The sequence below is a fragment of the Morone saxatilis genome, unplaced genomic scaffold (genome assembly GCF_004916995.1).
Source record: "Morone saxatilis isolate NCDOM2014 unplaced genomic scaffold, NCSU_SB_2.0 Contig16, whole genome shotgun sequence".
Lineage (NCBI taxonomy): Eukaryota > Metazoa > Chordata > Actinopteri > Moronidae > Morone > Morone saxatilis.
In genome coordinates, this window is record NW_023339718.1 from 23,239,394 (window position 1) to 23,256,800 (window position 17,407).

The 17,407-nt window shown below is 42.6% G+C and overlaps 1 protein-coding gene across 3 annotated transcripts in view; it reads left to right on the forward strand.

Annotated features, from left to right (window-relative positions):
• The window catches only part of sema4c (sema domain, immunoglobulin domain (Ig), transmembrane domain (TM) and short cytoplasmic domain, (semaphorin) 4C), an 87,658-nt gene extending 72,422 nt beyond the window's left edge, over positions 1-15,236 (forward strand). For 2 of the 3 annotated variants that reach the window (XM_035658587.1, XM_035658588.1), the window contains 8 exons: positions 875-1,050; positions 3,488-3,632; positions 4,193-4,406; positions 7,292-7,407; positions 8,926-9,083; positions 9,662-9,753; positions 10,004-12,541; positions 14,008-15,236. In XM_035658587.1, coding sequence (XP_035514480.1) covers positions 875-1,050; positions 3,488-3,632; positions 4,193-4,406; positions 7,292-7,407; positions 8,926-9,083; positions 9,662-9,753; positions 10,004-10,899 — 1,797 coding nt within the window. In that variant the 3' untranslated portion in view covers positions 10,900-12,541; positions 14,008-15,236. The remainder of the gene's footprint in view (positions 1-874; positions 1,051-3,487; positions 3,633-4,192; positions 4,407-7,291; positions 7,408-8,925; positions 9,084-9,661; positions 9,754-10,003; positions 12,542-14,007) is intronic. The other variant, XM_035658589.1, reaches the window with a different exon arrangement.
• Positions 15,237-17,407: the final 2,171 nt, after the last annotated feature.

The following is a 17,407-nucleotide window of genomic DNA, read 5'->3' on the forward strand; positions in this document are numbered from 1 at the left end:
CATCGTTGTGGTTAGGCTTTGTAGCATCTGTAGCCACACCCAACAGTGATGTCACTGTGTACTGTCCACACCCTATAGTACACTTCTACATCACTGCAGCAAGGTGAGACATTAATGCACTACAGACCAAGAAAATCAGCAGCTACGAGGAAGGTTTATTTTGTGTTGATTCTGGCGGCCGCTGTGGACAATAGCAGTAGTGTTTCTACCGGCTGGTAGGGGAATCTGACCAAATCTGACCTGGTGGCAGGCATTATGGCGCTGAACTATATGATGGTCTTGTTTGTTTATGTAGGTCATATAAAGGCATTAGTAATAAACTGAGACTTCATAACCAGTTAAAAAGTCCTGTAGTAAGTTTAAGTATGCCGTGTCATGTGTGAGTGACACAGCACATTCAAAGGGTTTGATCCATTAAAGTTCAGGGGGTAAATTAAAGATCAACTCCAGATAAGTTTTAAAGCATATAAAAAATACAGTACTTTGATTAATAATTTGTGTCTGATATGTTTTTTTCCCACAAAAAAGTTGGATTACCTTGTTAAAAATTCTTGAAATGTATTATTTATGATATCTATATATTATTTATTTCTAGTTGAAAAATCCAGAATCTATGAGTATGCAAATATTTTATAACTGCTTGACAATGAAGTTCTTTCTTATGTGCACTTCACTCAACATCACATTTGTGTAAACTGCTGTTGGACCACAGTTGGCTTCCAAACTATAGTAGATCTCACAAGACCACTCATGCATACTGGATTCAAACAGACTCAAGTGAACAGAGAAAACAGCTTAATGTGAAGACCGCCTTAAAGTGTTAAAATCTGCACATACATCAGCCACTCATAAGACCTGATATGTTCTTTCTCAGGGGGATTTGGGTGGCACCAGAACCCTGCAGAAGAAGTGGACCACCTTCCAGAAAGCCCGTCTGGAGTGCTCCCTCCCCGAGCGCCACGTCACCTTCAACAACCTGAGGGCCGTCTTCACACTGCCAGGCCAGGACTGGCGGGGAACAACTTTCTATGGTATCTTCCACGCCCAGTGGTGAGTCAGAGCGACGCTGTCAGAGACGTGTCATAGAGACTGTAAATGTAGCTCAATTTCAGTATATCCTCATAAATGGGAGTTAATTACCACAAATACTATCTGCGGTCAGGGCAAGACATCTCATCACACATCGATACTCTGCTTTTTATTAAAATCATGGGTCAGCCAGTCACTTTGATATGATGGCTCTAATTATGTACTTTGTGTGATTAGGTATTTACTGTGTAATTGGGCCTTTAATATACCAGGCATTTAACTGACAGTAATGTGAGTTATTTTAAGTGGATACAAGTGGGCTTGAATATGTTTTATTGGAGATTTAATGGCACGTAGACTTGATAGTGAACCCATTTGCCAAACAGAATCAGACTGATTCAATTAGGTCCTCTGCTACAATCATAAACATGAAGTAGACACATCTAACAAGACTTTTTAAAAGCATTCCTTTTAAAAACATTGGGTTAAAAATTGACCCAGCGTGGGTCGATATAGGACAGACACAAAACTGGGTTAATGTAACCCATTACCCATGGGGAGATTTTGATCCAGTAACCCAACAATAATGTAAAAACAAGACTGGCATTGGGCAGAGACACCCCACTGGTACTGGGTAAAGTTAACCTAGAGCTGTATTGACCAACGCTGGGTCCATTTTTAACCCAGTGAGCTTTAGTGTGTATATATCAATATATGGTGATTCTGTGTTCGAACCATTGGTTGAATCAAATTACTTAAAAATACTCTAAAAACACTTTTTACAGTATATAGCTTCCAATTTTAGTGTCATGACCAAACTACCCTTTTTTTTCATGGGAGCAGAACCCATCATACCATTGGTTATTGTATGCCTATAGTAAATGACATCTCAGGGGAAACAAACTCTGTTGATGTCCACTGTTCTTGGCCTTGGTTCTTCTTAGACTGTAAAGAAAACTTAATTAAGTGTGATAATTAAACTACAAGTAGGTAATTAAAGCGGTGTTGACAATAATGACTTAGTTTTGATAAGTGATTGGAGTGTTACTAGTGGAGTGGATGAAGATTGGCATATGTTGGACCCCTATACTTTGCTGTAAAGTGTTGATAAGTCACTTATCAACAAAGAAATAGGGGCGAGGGCAGGGGGTTTTCTTTGGGAGGAAAGTTGAAGACTTTCACCGTCTCAGGGTAATACCCTTTGATGTAAGTCTTTTGTGTTCTTCAATAAGATATCATATCGCAAAGTGAACCAGCTTTGAACTTCAAGCTATGTTTCTTCATTCAGAGTTCCTACTGCTGCTGAAAAAAAAAAACCTAATCCTTTTTCTCTGTGTGACTCGCTGGGGATTCCTTAAAGCCCCCTGGCTTTGATAGAGATAACATTAAGATAATTGGACATTATGTAAATGATGACTTGGAGTTCAAGCCATAATCTCACTGAACGGGCTAGCTTTTTAACTTGCTAAGACATCACTGGTGTCCTTTGGTTTTGACATTAACCTTATAAAACCTGTGGCCCTGCTGCACATTAACAGTACTGTTCCAGACTGTAAAAATCTCTCAATTAACAGACACAAACTCTTCCTTTACTGTTTACAGCTTTGGAAGAGATTTTACAGCGACAGTACACACTCAGTTAAAAGCTAAATTTGGAGCGGTGTAACTGCAATAACATTTGGGACTTCTGATAAAGTCATCATCCTGCTAAAGAACCAACCCAGAATTTATTTGTCATGTTTGACTATAAAAAGTTTGGCTCTTTGTATTAATACATCGGTGAATCTTGAGCTTAGGAGCTAAAGAAAAAAGTTGTTTCCATTGCAGCGGATGAGCATGGAAATCAAATATATTTGTGCAATGAGGAGTACAAGTATGATTTAATGTGTCTGGGTCATGCGTCAATACTCAATTTCAGTCCCACTTGGGGTCTCAAATTGGGCTGAGGAAAAAAAATTAAGATTGCACGCCCCCGACCTTACCATTAAATGAAATGCATTTCCTGAGTCACAGCACCAACTTGATTGATTTCAGTGGCCTATCAAAGAAGTGTATTACATGCACATCTATTTGCCTCACCACAGAAAGAGTGGAGATGTGTCAACACATTTAATCATTACAGCTCATTCCTTAACTCCGAAAAGTTTAGTCTGTAGGGTTAATGTTTACGATAAATATTTACTGAATATATTGTTCTGCTCACCTTGACAGCCTATTGTAAACATCTTTGTTCTTATTCCATGCTTTTAACATTCAATAGATATGTATATTTTGCTATATTCTCCCATATTCCATTCTGTTTAGTATATCTCACATTCTTGTATGTTAGTCTGACTTTACGTGTGCTGCATTCGGAAGCTGCTTGCTGCCGAAAAGTCACACTTTCCACCAGTGGATGACAGGCAATCTATCTCTCAGTTTTTACTGCCACACATCACTAATTGCCGCCATGTTTCAGGGGAGATGTGGACGTGTCGGCGGTGTGCCAGTACCAGATCGGTGATGTGAAAAAGGTGTTTGAAGGATCTTACAAAGAGTACAGGGAGGCATCCCAAAGGTGGGGACGCTACACCGGTGCTGTCCCTGTCCCACGGCCTGGATCGGTAAGAAACTGGGAGCCCTGTACTGGCACACAGGATATATGATGTTTGGTAAATGAAAATATTTCAAAGCAACTTCAGGAAGCAAGAAAAGGTTATTATTATTCCGAAATGTAGGGGTTCTGTGCACCTGTTTTTTTGTCAACCACTGCATCACAAAAGGAGAGATGAGTGGGCAGAGGAGGGATAATGAAAGAGGGAGGGAGGGAAATGGGTGGCGTGTGGTACTGTAGCGAGGGAAGTGGAAAAGAGCAAAAGCTGGCACGACACGAAAAGCTAAGAATGTAATGATCCAGGACGAAAGGAAAGGGAGCAGAGGAAGGGGTGTGATGGCAGGCGGAGGTGAGAGTGAGAGTGAAAGAAAGATGGAGAAGAGGGGAAGGGGAGGGAGAGAGGGCAGCCATCTCAAAGCCAACTAGCCATGCCAACCTGTGCCAGCTGCAACTAAAAAGTTTCCTCCTCTTCCTCTCTCTTCGCTCTCACTCTTCCCCTCATCCTTTCCTTCATTCCTTTCCGTCCTCAATTTCCCTCCCCTGTGTCTCCGTCCTCTGTCTGTGCTGCAGTGTATAACTAACTCAGACAGGGAGAATGGCTACAACAGTTCCCTGCAGCTGCCTGACGCCACGCTCAACTTTGCCAAGAAGCACCCGCTGATGGAGGACAAAGCTCTGGCACGCCCCCTGCTGCTCACCAAGGGCGTCAACTTCACGAGGCTGGCGGTGGATCGGGTTAGCGCGCTGGACCAGCGAGCGTACAACATGCTCTTCATCGGCACAGGTACAAATGACATGCCATTGGTAGTTTTATTTTTTAAATTACGAAAAATATCCAAATAGTAATAATTCATAAAAATAGTGGAAACTTAATTCAACCTTTAAACCAACCACCACATTTCAACTGACAGCTCCATTACTCCAACCAGCTGCTGCTGTCACCGCTTCCAACTGATGCTTCAACTTTTTAAATTGTCTATAAATGAATAGTTCACGATGTCAGCAAACTAGTTTTTTCTTGTTGTTTTGATATAAGAGACCCCTGGTGGCAGAAAATTGCATTGTGTACATTGAAACTACATTAAATGAAGCTAGTATTTTTAACATCCAGTTTTAATATCCAGTATATGGTGTGTTCTTGTTATTTTGCACACCTCCTGTTGTATGGTGTTCTCAATGTGGCAATGAAAAAACGTACACAGTCATATTCCCTTATTTCCCCACTGTGGGTGAGTGCATGTGTGTGTGTGTGTGTTGAGGTGAGCTGAACATAGTATTTGTTGAAGAGTTGTGAGCGTACAGGCCGTGGCAGCAGACAGGGACAGGTACTGGCATTAGGTATGGTGGCACAAAACAACATGCCATCTGGCCAGACTTCAGCTGGGTTTCAATTAGGGGCTTGATTTGCATGCTGAGCTCCATCTTCATGCATCAAAGGAAACGTCTAGGTATGCGCAACTTAATTAATATCTCCAGTCAGTAGCCATCGGGCCCATATGCGGGCATCCTGTTTTGGCACAGATCTGAAGTCAGCCGAAACCTCCCAGAGCCTTAATCTTGAATAACACAGATCTGACAGCGGATTCCAGGGAATGTGAATTTGAATGCACCCCATCTCATGAATGGAGAGAGACTGAACTGCTTACCATTCAGATCACTGCAGCGGCAGAGTGACTGTGGCAACTGACAGTGTGACAACAGCGGACTCAGGGCTTCTCTGCTGGCAAGCAGGGAGGCCAACCCGGACACACACGGACACACCAACACACACAGAGTCACACACATGACTAACACTCACAAATTGATATACACACACAGATACACACGCTCACACTCCCTGAGCCAAGTGCAGTCATCCCCGCTTGCCGTGCTTCACAGCACAAACTCAACAGGGCCCTTGGCAGACGTGCGCTCATAGTGCCAATTGGGCTGTGGGCTTGATTAGCTATTAGCTGCAGCATAGCGACAGCTGATGTGAAAAGAGAGAGAGGGAGCGCTTGTCGAGACAGTTTTTCTGAAAAAGCAGGCTACAGGATTGAGGGATTAGCCGACACTGGTCCCTGACGCCGCAAGAGGCGAGTGTGATGATATGCCTGCTTCTTACTATGCCGGTGTGTGTGTGTGTGTACATGTATTTCCTTCTCTCAAGCTTCCCGTTGGCTACCGGGTTAGCTTTTCATATTATCCGTGACAGTCTCTTAATCAAGAGGACCACACAAGAAAGCACCTGTCAGCACATAGTACTATTCCATCCATAGATACACACACACACACACACACATCAAGGTCACCCTACCAGCTGTGCCTGAAACGCCTTTCATCACAGGGGATCTAAACTTGTTCACAATGCCCTACATGAAAGGAGCACAGGATCTCCTCTTCTTCCTCCTCCAGCATCAGCTCCCCACATGCCGCCTGAAAACATCTTCAAATGTCTCTGATAATATTACCTCTACCCAAGGTCTTAAAAGGCCAGGAACAGCATCTCGACTCTTTTAAATTCACCTTTAGACAGTTTCTTGCTGTGCTGGACTCGGCCCGGTAATGCAGCTGTAAGGTCTGGCAGGAGAAGTTGTTTTCTTTTTCATTTTCTGTCTTTCTCGGTCACAGAGCAGCATGAAATTTTAGTGCAGCTGGCATTAAAAGTTTCACAAATTGAAGTTGATGAAAGTGGCAGACAGTGTGATGACACCGTGCGCATGTGTCGTTACCATGCCTGTGACCTCAAGTTTACTTTTTCTGTGGAGTACTTCCTTCTTGACCTTTTTTTACAGCACGGTTTGACAACATGACAGGAAAAGCACAAATGTAATTAATAACATTGATTAAGGCTGTATTCTAAGGTGCTCCAGTTTCAGGGCCTTGCTATTTGCAGGAACGACTCTGACACTGGAGCAGCCTAAATATCATTAATCCTATTAGTTTAACATTTGCTTTTCCTTCTGTGATAAGTCGAAATTAAGCATTAAAAGAGCCTTTGCCTTAGGTTCAATTTTGTCCGGGTAGCAGCAAGGCATTGCAAGGCACAACATTACCTGATAGCACCTGAGAAACACACTCAGTATAGTTTGCTGCTGGCATACGTGATGATTATCAGCTTGGCTTCTGATTAATAAATGTATTTATTTTTTTTTATTTTTTTTATAAATTAATAATTTTGAATAAGTTGTTTTGGCATCAAAGGAGTGTGTTTGTATATCATAATATCTCACCATTAATATGTAAATGAGCTTCTATGCAGTCACAGGTGTGTGTCTGTGAATGTGTTATTATGCCATTAATATTTAAGTAAAATGCTGCGCAGTCACAGGCGTTGTGTTTACAGATCATTAATATTTAAATTGACTGATGTGCAGTCACAGGTGTATGGGTAAATTTATGATATCACGTCTTTGATATTCAAATGAACTGGTGTGCAGTCACAGGTGTAGGTGTAAATATTTTTAATATCATATATTTAAATGAGCTGCTCCACTGTCAAAGGTGTGTGTTTATTGGGTATTTTGTATCAGGACTCTGACCCTCAATTATATGTTTTTATGCATATGCTCTGAGGGGATACAGAAAATGTATTGCACTGAAACGAACTTGAATTAAAAGTTTGATCGAACTGAGGTGAAGTGAGCTGAACCCTCTTCCATCTTCCTCTTCCTCTCCTTTGCACTGCAGCAGAGGGATGGCTGCAAAGGGTGGTGATTCTGGGCTCCGAGGCCCACGTGATAGAGGAGATCCAGCTGTTTGAGAACGCCCAGCCCGTGGACAGCCTGACCATCTCTCACTCCAAGGTAAGGAAAAGAGAATAGGATGTCTCTCGGTTATGTTTAGCCATTTGTTTTTCAAGGGGAACTGCAGCCATTTTTACACATGCACTAAATGTTTTACGCTAACCATAGGGACTCAGCATGTGAAAACAGTTGTGTAATATCTTCATGGGCTTGAAGACTACGCATTTTTAATAGAAAGGCTGCATTACAAGCTCGAGGCATGGAGTGTGTTAACCACGCAGGGAGGGTCTGATGAAAAGATGCATCCAGCAGTTTTAGAGCTAGACACCAACTAGAAATAAAATGTCAGGATGTTAGCCTCTGTTTCATCAATTTTGACCATCTCACCCTTCTTTCTCGCCTCTGCACGTCTAGCCAATCACAGCGTATAGTTGGCGTGACTGTCTGATGCAGCAGTGTTTAAGTCTGCGCTGTGCCTGTTCAAGATAAGAGATCACTTCGATTTAGGTCTAAATAGAGTCTAATATTTGCACAATAAAAAGGAATATCTCTAAATGTAATAAGTCTTTGTCTCTGTCTGGATAAATTTTTGTTGAGACATTTTTCTTAACAGATTCAATACGACAAATTGAGGCAGAAGGGATTTTAATAAGAAAGCAGCTTTTTGGGGGGATCATTTGAGTTTGAGCTTCAAGCTGCTCCCACTCAATATAGTAAAGCACAGCCATGTGCATATTGTCAGCATGGACTCCTAGACGTTTTGTTTGTCTTTGAGTTGAGGAACCTTAATGGTCTCTCAGGGGAAATGTTGTTCAAAGTTTCTGTACTTCATCTGATCATGTCCCTTGAAAGTATGGTTTTGGTTCCATTAGCTTGCTTTGCTGTTGCATCACTTGCTGATTGGTATTCAGTGATAACAGCAGGACTTAGTCTTCTGTTGATCTGTGTTGCCAGACACTTCAATCATAGATCCATTGACAACAGACAGGCAGTCAGCACGGTGCCATTGGCCCGGTGCCACTCAGCAGATGTTTTTATCAACATGGCCCTTTTTCAGATCAAGAGTCGCCTCATGACTCCAAGCCCCTCTTCACAATAACAGTAATTACAATCCTTCATCGCGGCAGGGAATTGAACCTCTGCCCCTGTTGTTTTCTCAATCTCCCTGCCCTGTCAGCTGAGCCTGTGTGTTGACGCTGGCCTGGGCCTTGTGGCTCTACAGTGGCAGGTCCGCCAATCGATGCAGTTCTGACGGGGCGTTCCCAGCACTAAAGCCCACTGCTTATCTCATTAATGCTGGCTTAGCCGCGACCAGACATTTTATAACAGCTTTTGCAAAAAGAGTGCAACCCAGATTGGATTGGACGAGGGTCGGGGGGGTGAATGTTATTGTAATTGAGAGTGATTATCCCATTATCTCCTCTAACCCCTAACTGAGTCACTCTCTCCCTCTTTCTCTGTTTATCTTCCGTCTTGCTTTTCATCTCTCTCTGGCTTCTGTCTCTGGGTGATGGCTGGATCTGCTCTTTGTCTTCCTCTCTCCTCTCTTCTTCTTCCTCTCTTTATATTTCTCTGAAGAAGTACGTGTACATAGGCTCTCGTTCGGAAGTTCTCCAGCTGCCCTTGGCCAACTGCAGCCGCTATCAGTCTCAGCCAGACTGTCTGCTCGCTCGGGATCCCTACTGCGCTTGGGATAGTGAGGGTCGGGCCTGTGTCCGTATCGACCTCCACCGCGGGTGAGATGAGAACCTATGTGCACCCACGCATTCACACCATATTCTAGATATACAATAGACTAATATTGACATTTTAAGGGCTTGCTTTTGCCATTTTAATAGAAGCTGCTGATTGCAAATATTGGAAAATCCTCAGAAACTGTATTTAGATAGTATGTGCCCCTTAAACCTTAAAATGAAAGTCTCTTGGCTGGATATAGCAGTGCCTTACAGAAGAGTGCGCTTCTTTGGCAGTGTTACAGACGTTCACCCAGAAGCTGTTGAGTAAAATCCTCTGCTTTACATGCTACGATTTCCATAACCATAAAATATTATATTTACAAGAGGCCAGGGTGGGCCTCCTGCATATCAGAACTGAATAACATTTACCATATCTACAATATGTTATAATAACAGGCCGATATACAGTATTGTCTATCTTAATTTGTAGCTAAAATGTTGAAAATGTTTTGACATGTTTGCACATACACATTGGATCCATTGTTGTTTGTGGTACTCTTGTGTGTGTATTTGTCCCTCAGCTCGAGTGAGAAACCATTATTAATCTTCCGCTCTGCTTTCTGCTCTTTCCCCTCCAGGTCCACCTCCTCCCTGTCACAGGACCTCATGCTGGAAAGGTTCAGCCGGGGGAAAGCCAAGTTCGATAAGCCCGTCTCCATTCCCAGCCCTGGTGAGTATGGGGCCACACCTCAGTAGTGGCCCCCTTGTGGGAATTGACTGTCAGTGCAGGAGTCAGTGCGTTAAGGAAAGACAATGGACTTTAGCTGGACTAAGAGAATACATTTGGATTCAGCTGAATAAATTGAATTAAGTAGAAGAGAGCTGGCTGCTGTGAAATATGAATAGGAATTATTATGGATGATACTAACCCCGTCTCCTTCCTCGCCTCCTCCTCCTGCTCGTCTCCTGTTCCTCTGCAGAGCACTCTCGTCTGAGGAACATAACAGTGGTGGTGGGATCTGACATGGTGCTGCCTTGCCAGCTGGTCTCCAACCTGGCTCAACCCTTCTGGGTTCTCAACGACCGTGAGCTCCAGCTGGGTGACCCTGAGGCAGGAGGACCACGCTTCGACCGGACCCTCAAGGCCCTCGTCGTCCCAGCAGCGGGCCAGATGCAAGCGGGCCGCTATATCTGCTACTCTGAAGAGCAGGGGGTCAAGTTTCAGACAGAGCGCTATCAGGTGGCCGTAGTAGCCAGCGCTCCGGTCTTCATGGAGGCCCGGGCTCCAGACAGCAGCATGGGGCTCTTCTGGGTGCTGGTGATCACCCTCGGAGCGGCGTGCCTGCTTCTCCTTGTAGCAGCTCTTTACCTTCGCAGGAGGCTGAAGCTGGCACTGGGCAAGGGAGCTGACATGAAGCCTCTTGAGAGCACCCTGGTCTACCCCATCACCCTGCCCAAGGAGCCACCCACCTTTGTGCCCAGCAAGATGCCCAGCGACGAAGACCGTTTCTGGGAGACGGGCGCCAACTACTACTACTCAGACGGCTCACTGAAGATCGTTCCCGGTCACGCCCTGGGGCCAAGCAGCGTCAGCAGCACGGCGTCACCCAGCGCCATTCCCGGCCAGCCCATTCACTCCCCCAGCCGTCTCAGCCTCACCAACATCCGAGGCTCCGGTAGCAACGGCTACATCCGCCTCAACCTGAGCACAGCAGGGGAGGAGAGGGCTAGCGGGGCTGGCGCTGGGGGCGGCGGGTTGGGGGGCCTGGGCATGGGCGGGAACGACTACTCCAGCCCCTTCAAGGAAGAGCTGAGACGCACTCTGCAGCAGAGAAGCGTGCTCCCCGACGCCAACCCCGAGGAGTCGTCCGTCTAGGCCTGTCCTCCTCCTGTCTCCATTCTCTGAGTTGGAAAAACAAAACAACCAACCTACCTCCATCCTTCTGAGGATGCCTGCTCTCTCTTTCAGTGACACGCTGTCAATTCCCCATGCTCTCTCTCTCTCTCGCTCTGCCAATGCCTGTTTGGCTCACTGTAGACATTTATAGCACACAGCATGTTAAATATACACACTCATACACCGTGTTCGCCAACATGCACTCCTATCCTATTATTATTGTGTTCTGGGCAACAGTCATGATTGTGGCTTTTTCTTCTTCCACTGTGCAATCGCCACTTGTGTAAATTGTGTATTTAAAAAAAGGTTGAACGCAAAGGGGAGCACCTCAAGCATGGAAATTAAACAAATGGCGTTTCTGAAGGGCACATTTCTTTTATGTTGAGTGGACCAAGTGAGGCTTTTAGCCCCTGTGCTGAAACCAGTTGACGAACGGCAAATGCAACCGACTGGAAGTATGAACTGAATCTTCTGTCCTGTTCCTTTGAGACCTTTTCCGCTTACTGCACTTAAAAACTGGAAGCACGACTTCCCTTTTTGTATTTGTGAGCCAAGAGTGTGAGAGCGGTATAAAAAGACTAATTAATCTCGAAGCAAGACGACAATCATGTCCCCGTAGCAGGAGCTCTGCGTGGGACCGAGAGGAGAGGAGAGAGAGCGAGAGACAAAGAGAGAGGAAATTAAATGGAAAATGAAGTGAATTGGAGTGAAAGACGAAAGGGGGTTTTTGAATGAAGGACAATCTCTCAAGACTTTCTCTGCTCAATTTGTATTTTTTTCCCCCCCATGTTGTATTTACCCCCAGAGAGAGTCCTCGATTCCCTTCCACTTTAATTTGTTGTGATGGTTGGTTTGAATTAAGACATTTCTGTTGTTGTTTTTCTATGTCTTACGGACTACAACAGTGTTCAAACACTTATCAAGTGACTAATGGCTCCACTCTGTGAATGACAATGCGAGGGCAAGCGCTTACGTTCCTCACTCAATCCTGCACGGTGACCCTCAAACGCACCTTCAAGTCCGATATACACTCCAAATGACATTTATTAGAGTCACAGTGTGTTACAGACGCGTGTTTTCTTTGAGCCCTTTTGGACGTTTGTTCATCTCTTCAGAAAGAGAAGGCTATTTGCATTCAGCTCTTAGCAGCAGCGTAACAATAACTGCACACTTAATTCCAAATTGAAGCTGACATGAAGACATTAGGCATGGAGAATGTAGTTGAACCCTCACTGTTGCGACCGCTGTGGATGTCTCAATAAGTGCTTTATATCTTGTGTTTGGTGAGGGTGGTAACTTGCACTGCCAAGAAGGAAAGTACTCCTCCCACACACACACACACACACACACACTCACAGTCCTCTGAATGCCGACCATCCTGGACTACAGTGGGTTTGTGACGTACCCTTAAACACCATGAAACCCTTCCCTCTTACCGACGCCCAGAGACTTACCCGGGGCTACTGTGGACTTATACAGAGGAAGAGCACTGTAAAACACACCAACACAAAAAGAAGACACACACAGTGTTGATGGACTAATGGACAGACAGACAAACTGATTGTTGCCTTGCTGACAAACTCCTGGCTGCAGGCGGGAGGAAGCCAAGAACCAGTGAAAGGTATTGTTCCACTTAATTACATTCATGCAAACAGATTTAAGCAAAGTCCTAACCTTTAACGATTTCCCATTTAGGTTTTTGGCTGCTCAGTGTAGTGTTAAGAATGATTTAGTTTATTTATCAGGCAGTCCCCTTGCTCAACTTATCCCTTAAAGGTATAATTTCAGGAAATATACTTATTTGCTCATTAGATGAGAAAATCGATACGACTCTCATGTCTGAAAAATAACAAACTGTAAACTGCACAAAGTCACTGGTCCCTGCCACGTAGCAGTAACAGCTACACATAGCCTATAACTTGTTTTTTTACACTTTGGTTTTTGTATGGATTAAACAAAGGAGTTAGTTGATGAGCTGGCAGGCCACTGGATAAAGCCAGGTTAGCTGTGTTCCCCCTGTTGTCAGTCTTTATGCTAAGCTAAGCTAAGCGCCTACTGGCTCCAGTTCCGGATTTAGCGTACAGACATGAGAGTGCATGGCGTCAATCTTCTTATGTAACTCTCGACAAGAAAGCAAATAAGTGTATTTTCCATGAATCAAACTTCATTTAAATGACAAGACAGAACAAATTGTCATTGGTTGATCAGTCAACCCTTGTTGCTTCAAGGTAATAACACTTTAGCCACTTGCAGAAACTAGCATTTCATTTAAAGACTGTTCTTGTTATAGTAATATAATTATAATATTTTTATAGAATTATAATATATATATAACATAAAGCGGTATTATTACAGCATATTGCCAACAAGCTTAAAAATGAAATACCATAAAGTCAGTATGGCTAGTGTAGCCTGGTTTCCTTTTAGAGTTATGCCGACAGCCGTGGCTGTAGATGCTGAGTCTTCTTACATTATATTTTTCTGCACCATTTGGTCAGTCTCTTCATGAAAAGCTGTTCTTGTGCACACTTTTATTAAAGTCGGGGAGGGACAGGTGCATCAGAAAAGCTACTTTCCTGGCAAAAGATAAGAAAAGGGCCTGCACTGCCCGAAGCCTGCGACTAGGAACATTTTATTAAAGAAAAAACGTTTCAGTCCGACAACGATCAAAGTAAGTTGACCTAAGGAAGACCTTTGTCAGACTGAAACGTCTGTTTAATAACAATGTATACTTCCAAGATTCAAGCAGTATACGGCACTTTTTCATACCAATCTTTTACTCAAAACTGACAGATATAACTACATATTAGTTGTACAGATGCTGCAATTTCTCATACACCACTCATATATTATTTATTCTCTTTTCTAGTCACATGCAGTGATTCAGTAGGGAGTAATGCAGTGTTAGCATGAAGTTCCAGACTAAACTGTGATGGTCTCCTAGGTGATGTGGTAATGATGTCCTAAAAAACATAACCTACTCTCTGATCTAATTTCAAGGAAACTTTGAAATACAGCAAACACTACATATATTTGCTTTTACTAACTTTACATTGTTTTGTCCTCTTTCTGTGCTTTGTCCATCAGGGGTGGCTTTTATTTTTGGGACGTGTCTGTCGGGACCAGAGGAGCACAGCGAGAAGGAAGGGGAGGACAAAAATACCTTGTTTTGCCCCACTGTGTACAGAGCGCTGAGAGAGATGTAGAATATCAAAATGATCCAAAGGTTGAAGAGGTACTCAGCCATCAGCACTCCATCCTAGTGTTGCATGAACCTCTGCAAGTGGACTGTACATCTTTGATATGACCATCCTTGTACAAGTGCATCATTTTGATCTGTCATTTTTGGACTTTTACAAACACATTGTGGAACACTAATGGAAAAAATAAAGACAAAATATGTCTGATTTTATGGTTCAAGGGTTGTACAGGAATTCATGGCTGCGTTTCAACATGTTTACTTTTTCTGTGCCTCTTCACCTTTTGGATAAGCCAAAGTAGACTGCAGTTGCTTTTGTTCTTCTTGAAATACTTAATTTTATTTGATTCCTGATCGATATTTAAGTCTCAGCGGTCCGTCCACTTTGCTACACTGAGCTGATGTCTGCAACCTTTCTGCATATTTTATCTGCAGCTAAATCTTTCCTCAAGCAAAACGCAAAAATGGCTTGAGGCTGATGGACTTCCTGTTTGCTTGCTGTTTTTATGTCAGCGGTGATCAGCTGGACCCAATTCTTTATCCCCTTACTTTATGAAAAGCTGAATAATGTACCAAAACTTTAACCATTATTTAATTTGTCAGCCCCTAAAAACCAAATATGTGTCTGTTCATTTGAAGCAGATCTGTGATAGAATGTGTTTATATTATTAAATCCCCTGAAGCAGGCGGCTAAATCATGTTAGCTGTTTACACTGGTACTTCATTGTGTCTTTAATATATTTCCCTGTTACAATTGGGCTTTTCTTTTAATATAACATGTTGCAAAAACTAAAAAGATAAAGATATACAGGTCTCAAGCTTGAAAAAAAATGCATGTGTAATGTACTTTATGTGCATTTCTTCATTTCTTACGCATTTGTTTGCTCATAATATTTTCTGTCACACAAGGCTTTAAGTTCTGCTGTTTTCTTATTATTTGTATTATTCTATTATCGCCCCGCTTTTATTTTGTCCCATTTCTTTCTTGTCGGTTCTTGATCTTTTATGTTTGTTTTTAAAATATGTCAAATAGGCTAACTTATTTCACTTGTACAAACATGTTGATATTTATTACCATTGTACATATGTCCTTATTTTTTATATGTGTATATATACACAAATAAAAATAGAGATATACTTGTGGTGTGTGAGTTTGTTTGTTAAAGAAGAAGTCCATCAATTTTACACGTCAATTTATAGGAAAAAATACTAATACTAATAACAGAGTTTTAGTTTAAGAAACAGCCGGCATAGAGTGGGTGTGTACCTGGCACAGAGGGTCTAAGAGAAAGAAGATATTGAGTTGCATTATGGAGAATGTAGAATCCAGTGTTTTTACTCATAGGACCTTAAAGTCAGGATATCTTGGCCTCTGCTGCTTCAGTTTTGACCATCTATTTTGGTTTCTTGTGAGCCCCCAGACTTTATGGAAATGCAACACTATGTCACTGGAGTTTTGCCAACCAGGAGTATGTGTACCTCAGGGGAGGAGGTAATTGAAGATACAAATAGGATGATAAACAATGTGAGGCTGGTCTTTATTCATTGCTTTAAGAATCAGAATCAGCTGTTTTGGCCAAGTATGTATGATTCCCCTGCCGCCTCCCCTGCTGCCTCCTGTCAGGAAGTGATCCAGTGACAGTGGGGGCTAGGACAGAGAACTGGGTGACTTTAAAACCAAGCTAATAGGCTCACTCACATTTGCAACAGACCTGAGTCAGATGTAAGTTGTTTAGAAAAAGTAGTTCGCAAATGAGGAAAATATATTGCTAAAAGAGCTGCAATGGTCAGCTTCAGTCACCCAGAGCAGGACTAAAAGTAAAATACAAACATGACCAAATCTACTAAAAAAGAATAGAGACCTAGCCTAAACATCAACAATCCCCCACAAACCCTATGTCTTAATAAAATAAAGTTTTATGGCATTATTTTATATCAATATTTGTTCAAAATCAGTTCAACCACAAAACTTGAAACAAGGTGAGTGGTGTTGATGAAGGGGCTCTTTACTCCTAAAATGCTGACACTTTTAGTCAATTAGAACCATTTGAAGTGGCAAAATGAGGGTCTTAAAGCATAATCAAATATACACACTAAAAACAATATAATATATAATAAATATAAATAAATAATAAATATACAGGTGGATTCTAACAAAACGCTGTAGTCTTTATAGGTTTCCAGAACTCAGATGTTTACAGTTTCAAAAACTGGAAGTCTTCAGTTCTTCAAATTGTAAGCATGTCATTTTCGACAGGAACTCATACGCATACAGAGTTATTCACCTGTGAATGTCTAGAGTTGTTTTCTCAGCCTGTGCAACAGCAACAACAGTCAAGCCTCCACTGGCTTGCACAGCCTTGCCTGGTGTCAACAGAAGAAGCCACATGCTTCATGTGGTCGATAGTCCCGGCTGTGGAAAGAGGCTCACAGTGGCATCTGATGTCAGTGTACTCAGCTGTGCCACAGACTCTGAAACCTCAGAAAAAGGGGGACTCTGTGTGTATGTTTGCAACTGGTGTGTGTGGGTAGGGTTTACTGAGCTTTTCAAGAGAAGACCACGGTACACCCACCTGTTTAGGCTTATTGATTTTCGGTCACACAGATTTATGTAAAACCAAGGTAAACCACATGAAAATATGGTCATTTATGGTTAAATACATTATTAATTGCTTAAGCACCACTCATTTTGGTTCATTCTGTTGCATTAGGCTTATAACCTACTCTGCATCAAAGCTGATGCCACAGCCATAGCTTCACAATTAAAGAAAGTGAAAGGACAAAAAGTACTATGTTTCCAGGTTGTTGTGGCCCAAAACCCACATGTGTTAAAAGGAATAAATATAATGCAGTATGTGTATACTATGACCTCCAACAAGAAAATGCTGATAGCTACCTGTCTGGCTGACAGATTGGTAGAGTTTTAACTTTGAGCATCAGGTCAGAGCCAACAGAGTGAGAAAGGGGTGCAGTCCAGCTCCAGCTGTTCGGTTTCAAGACAGCCAACAGCAGATGGGGCCCCACAGACATGGGAGCAAGTTCCAGTCCAGCTGGACTGCTGGAGAGAAAAAGTTGTTTTTTTATTTCACCCCAAAACATTAAAATGATTGCTTGGCTTTTTTGCATCTGGGCCATGGATCAGTGGTTGTATCCGTTTAAATGAATGGGTGAGTGATTTTATCACATGTGCACATCAATAAATCAGTCAACCCTATACATTTTTACGATGTAAATTTTTTTTATTTTGTTTGTTTGTCTGGTTATTTGTGTACATGTCAAGCCACACAC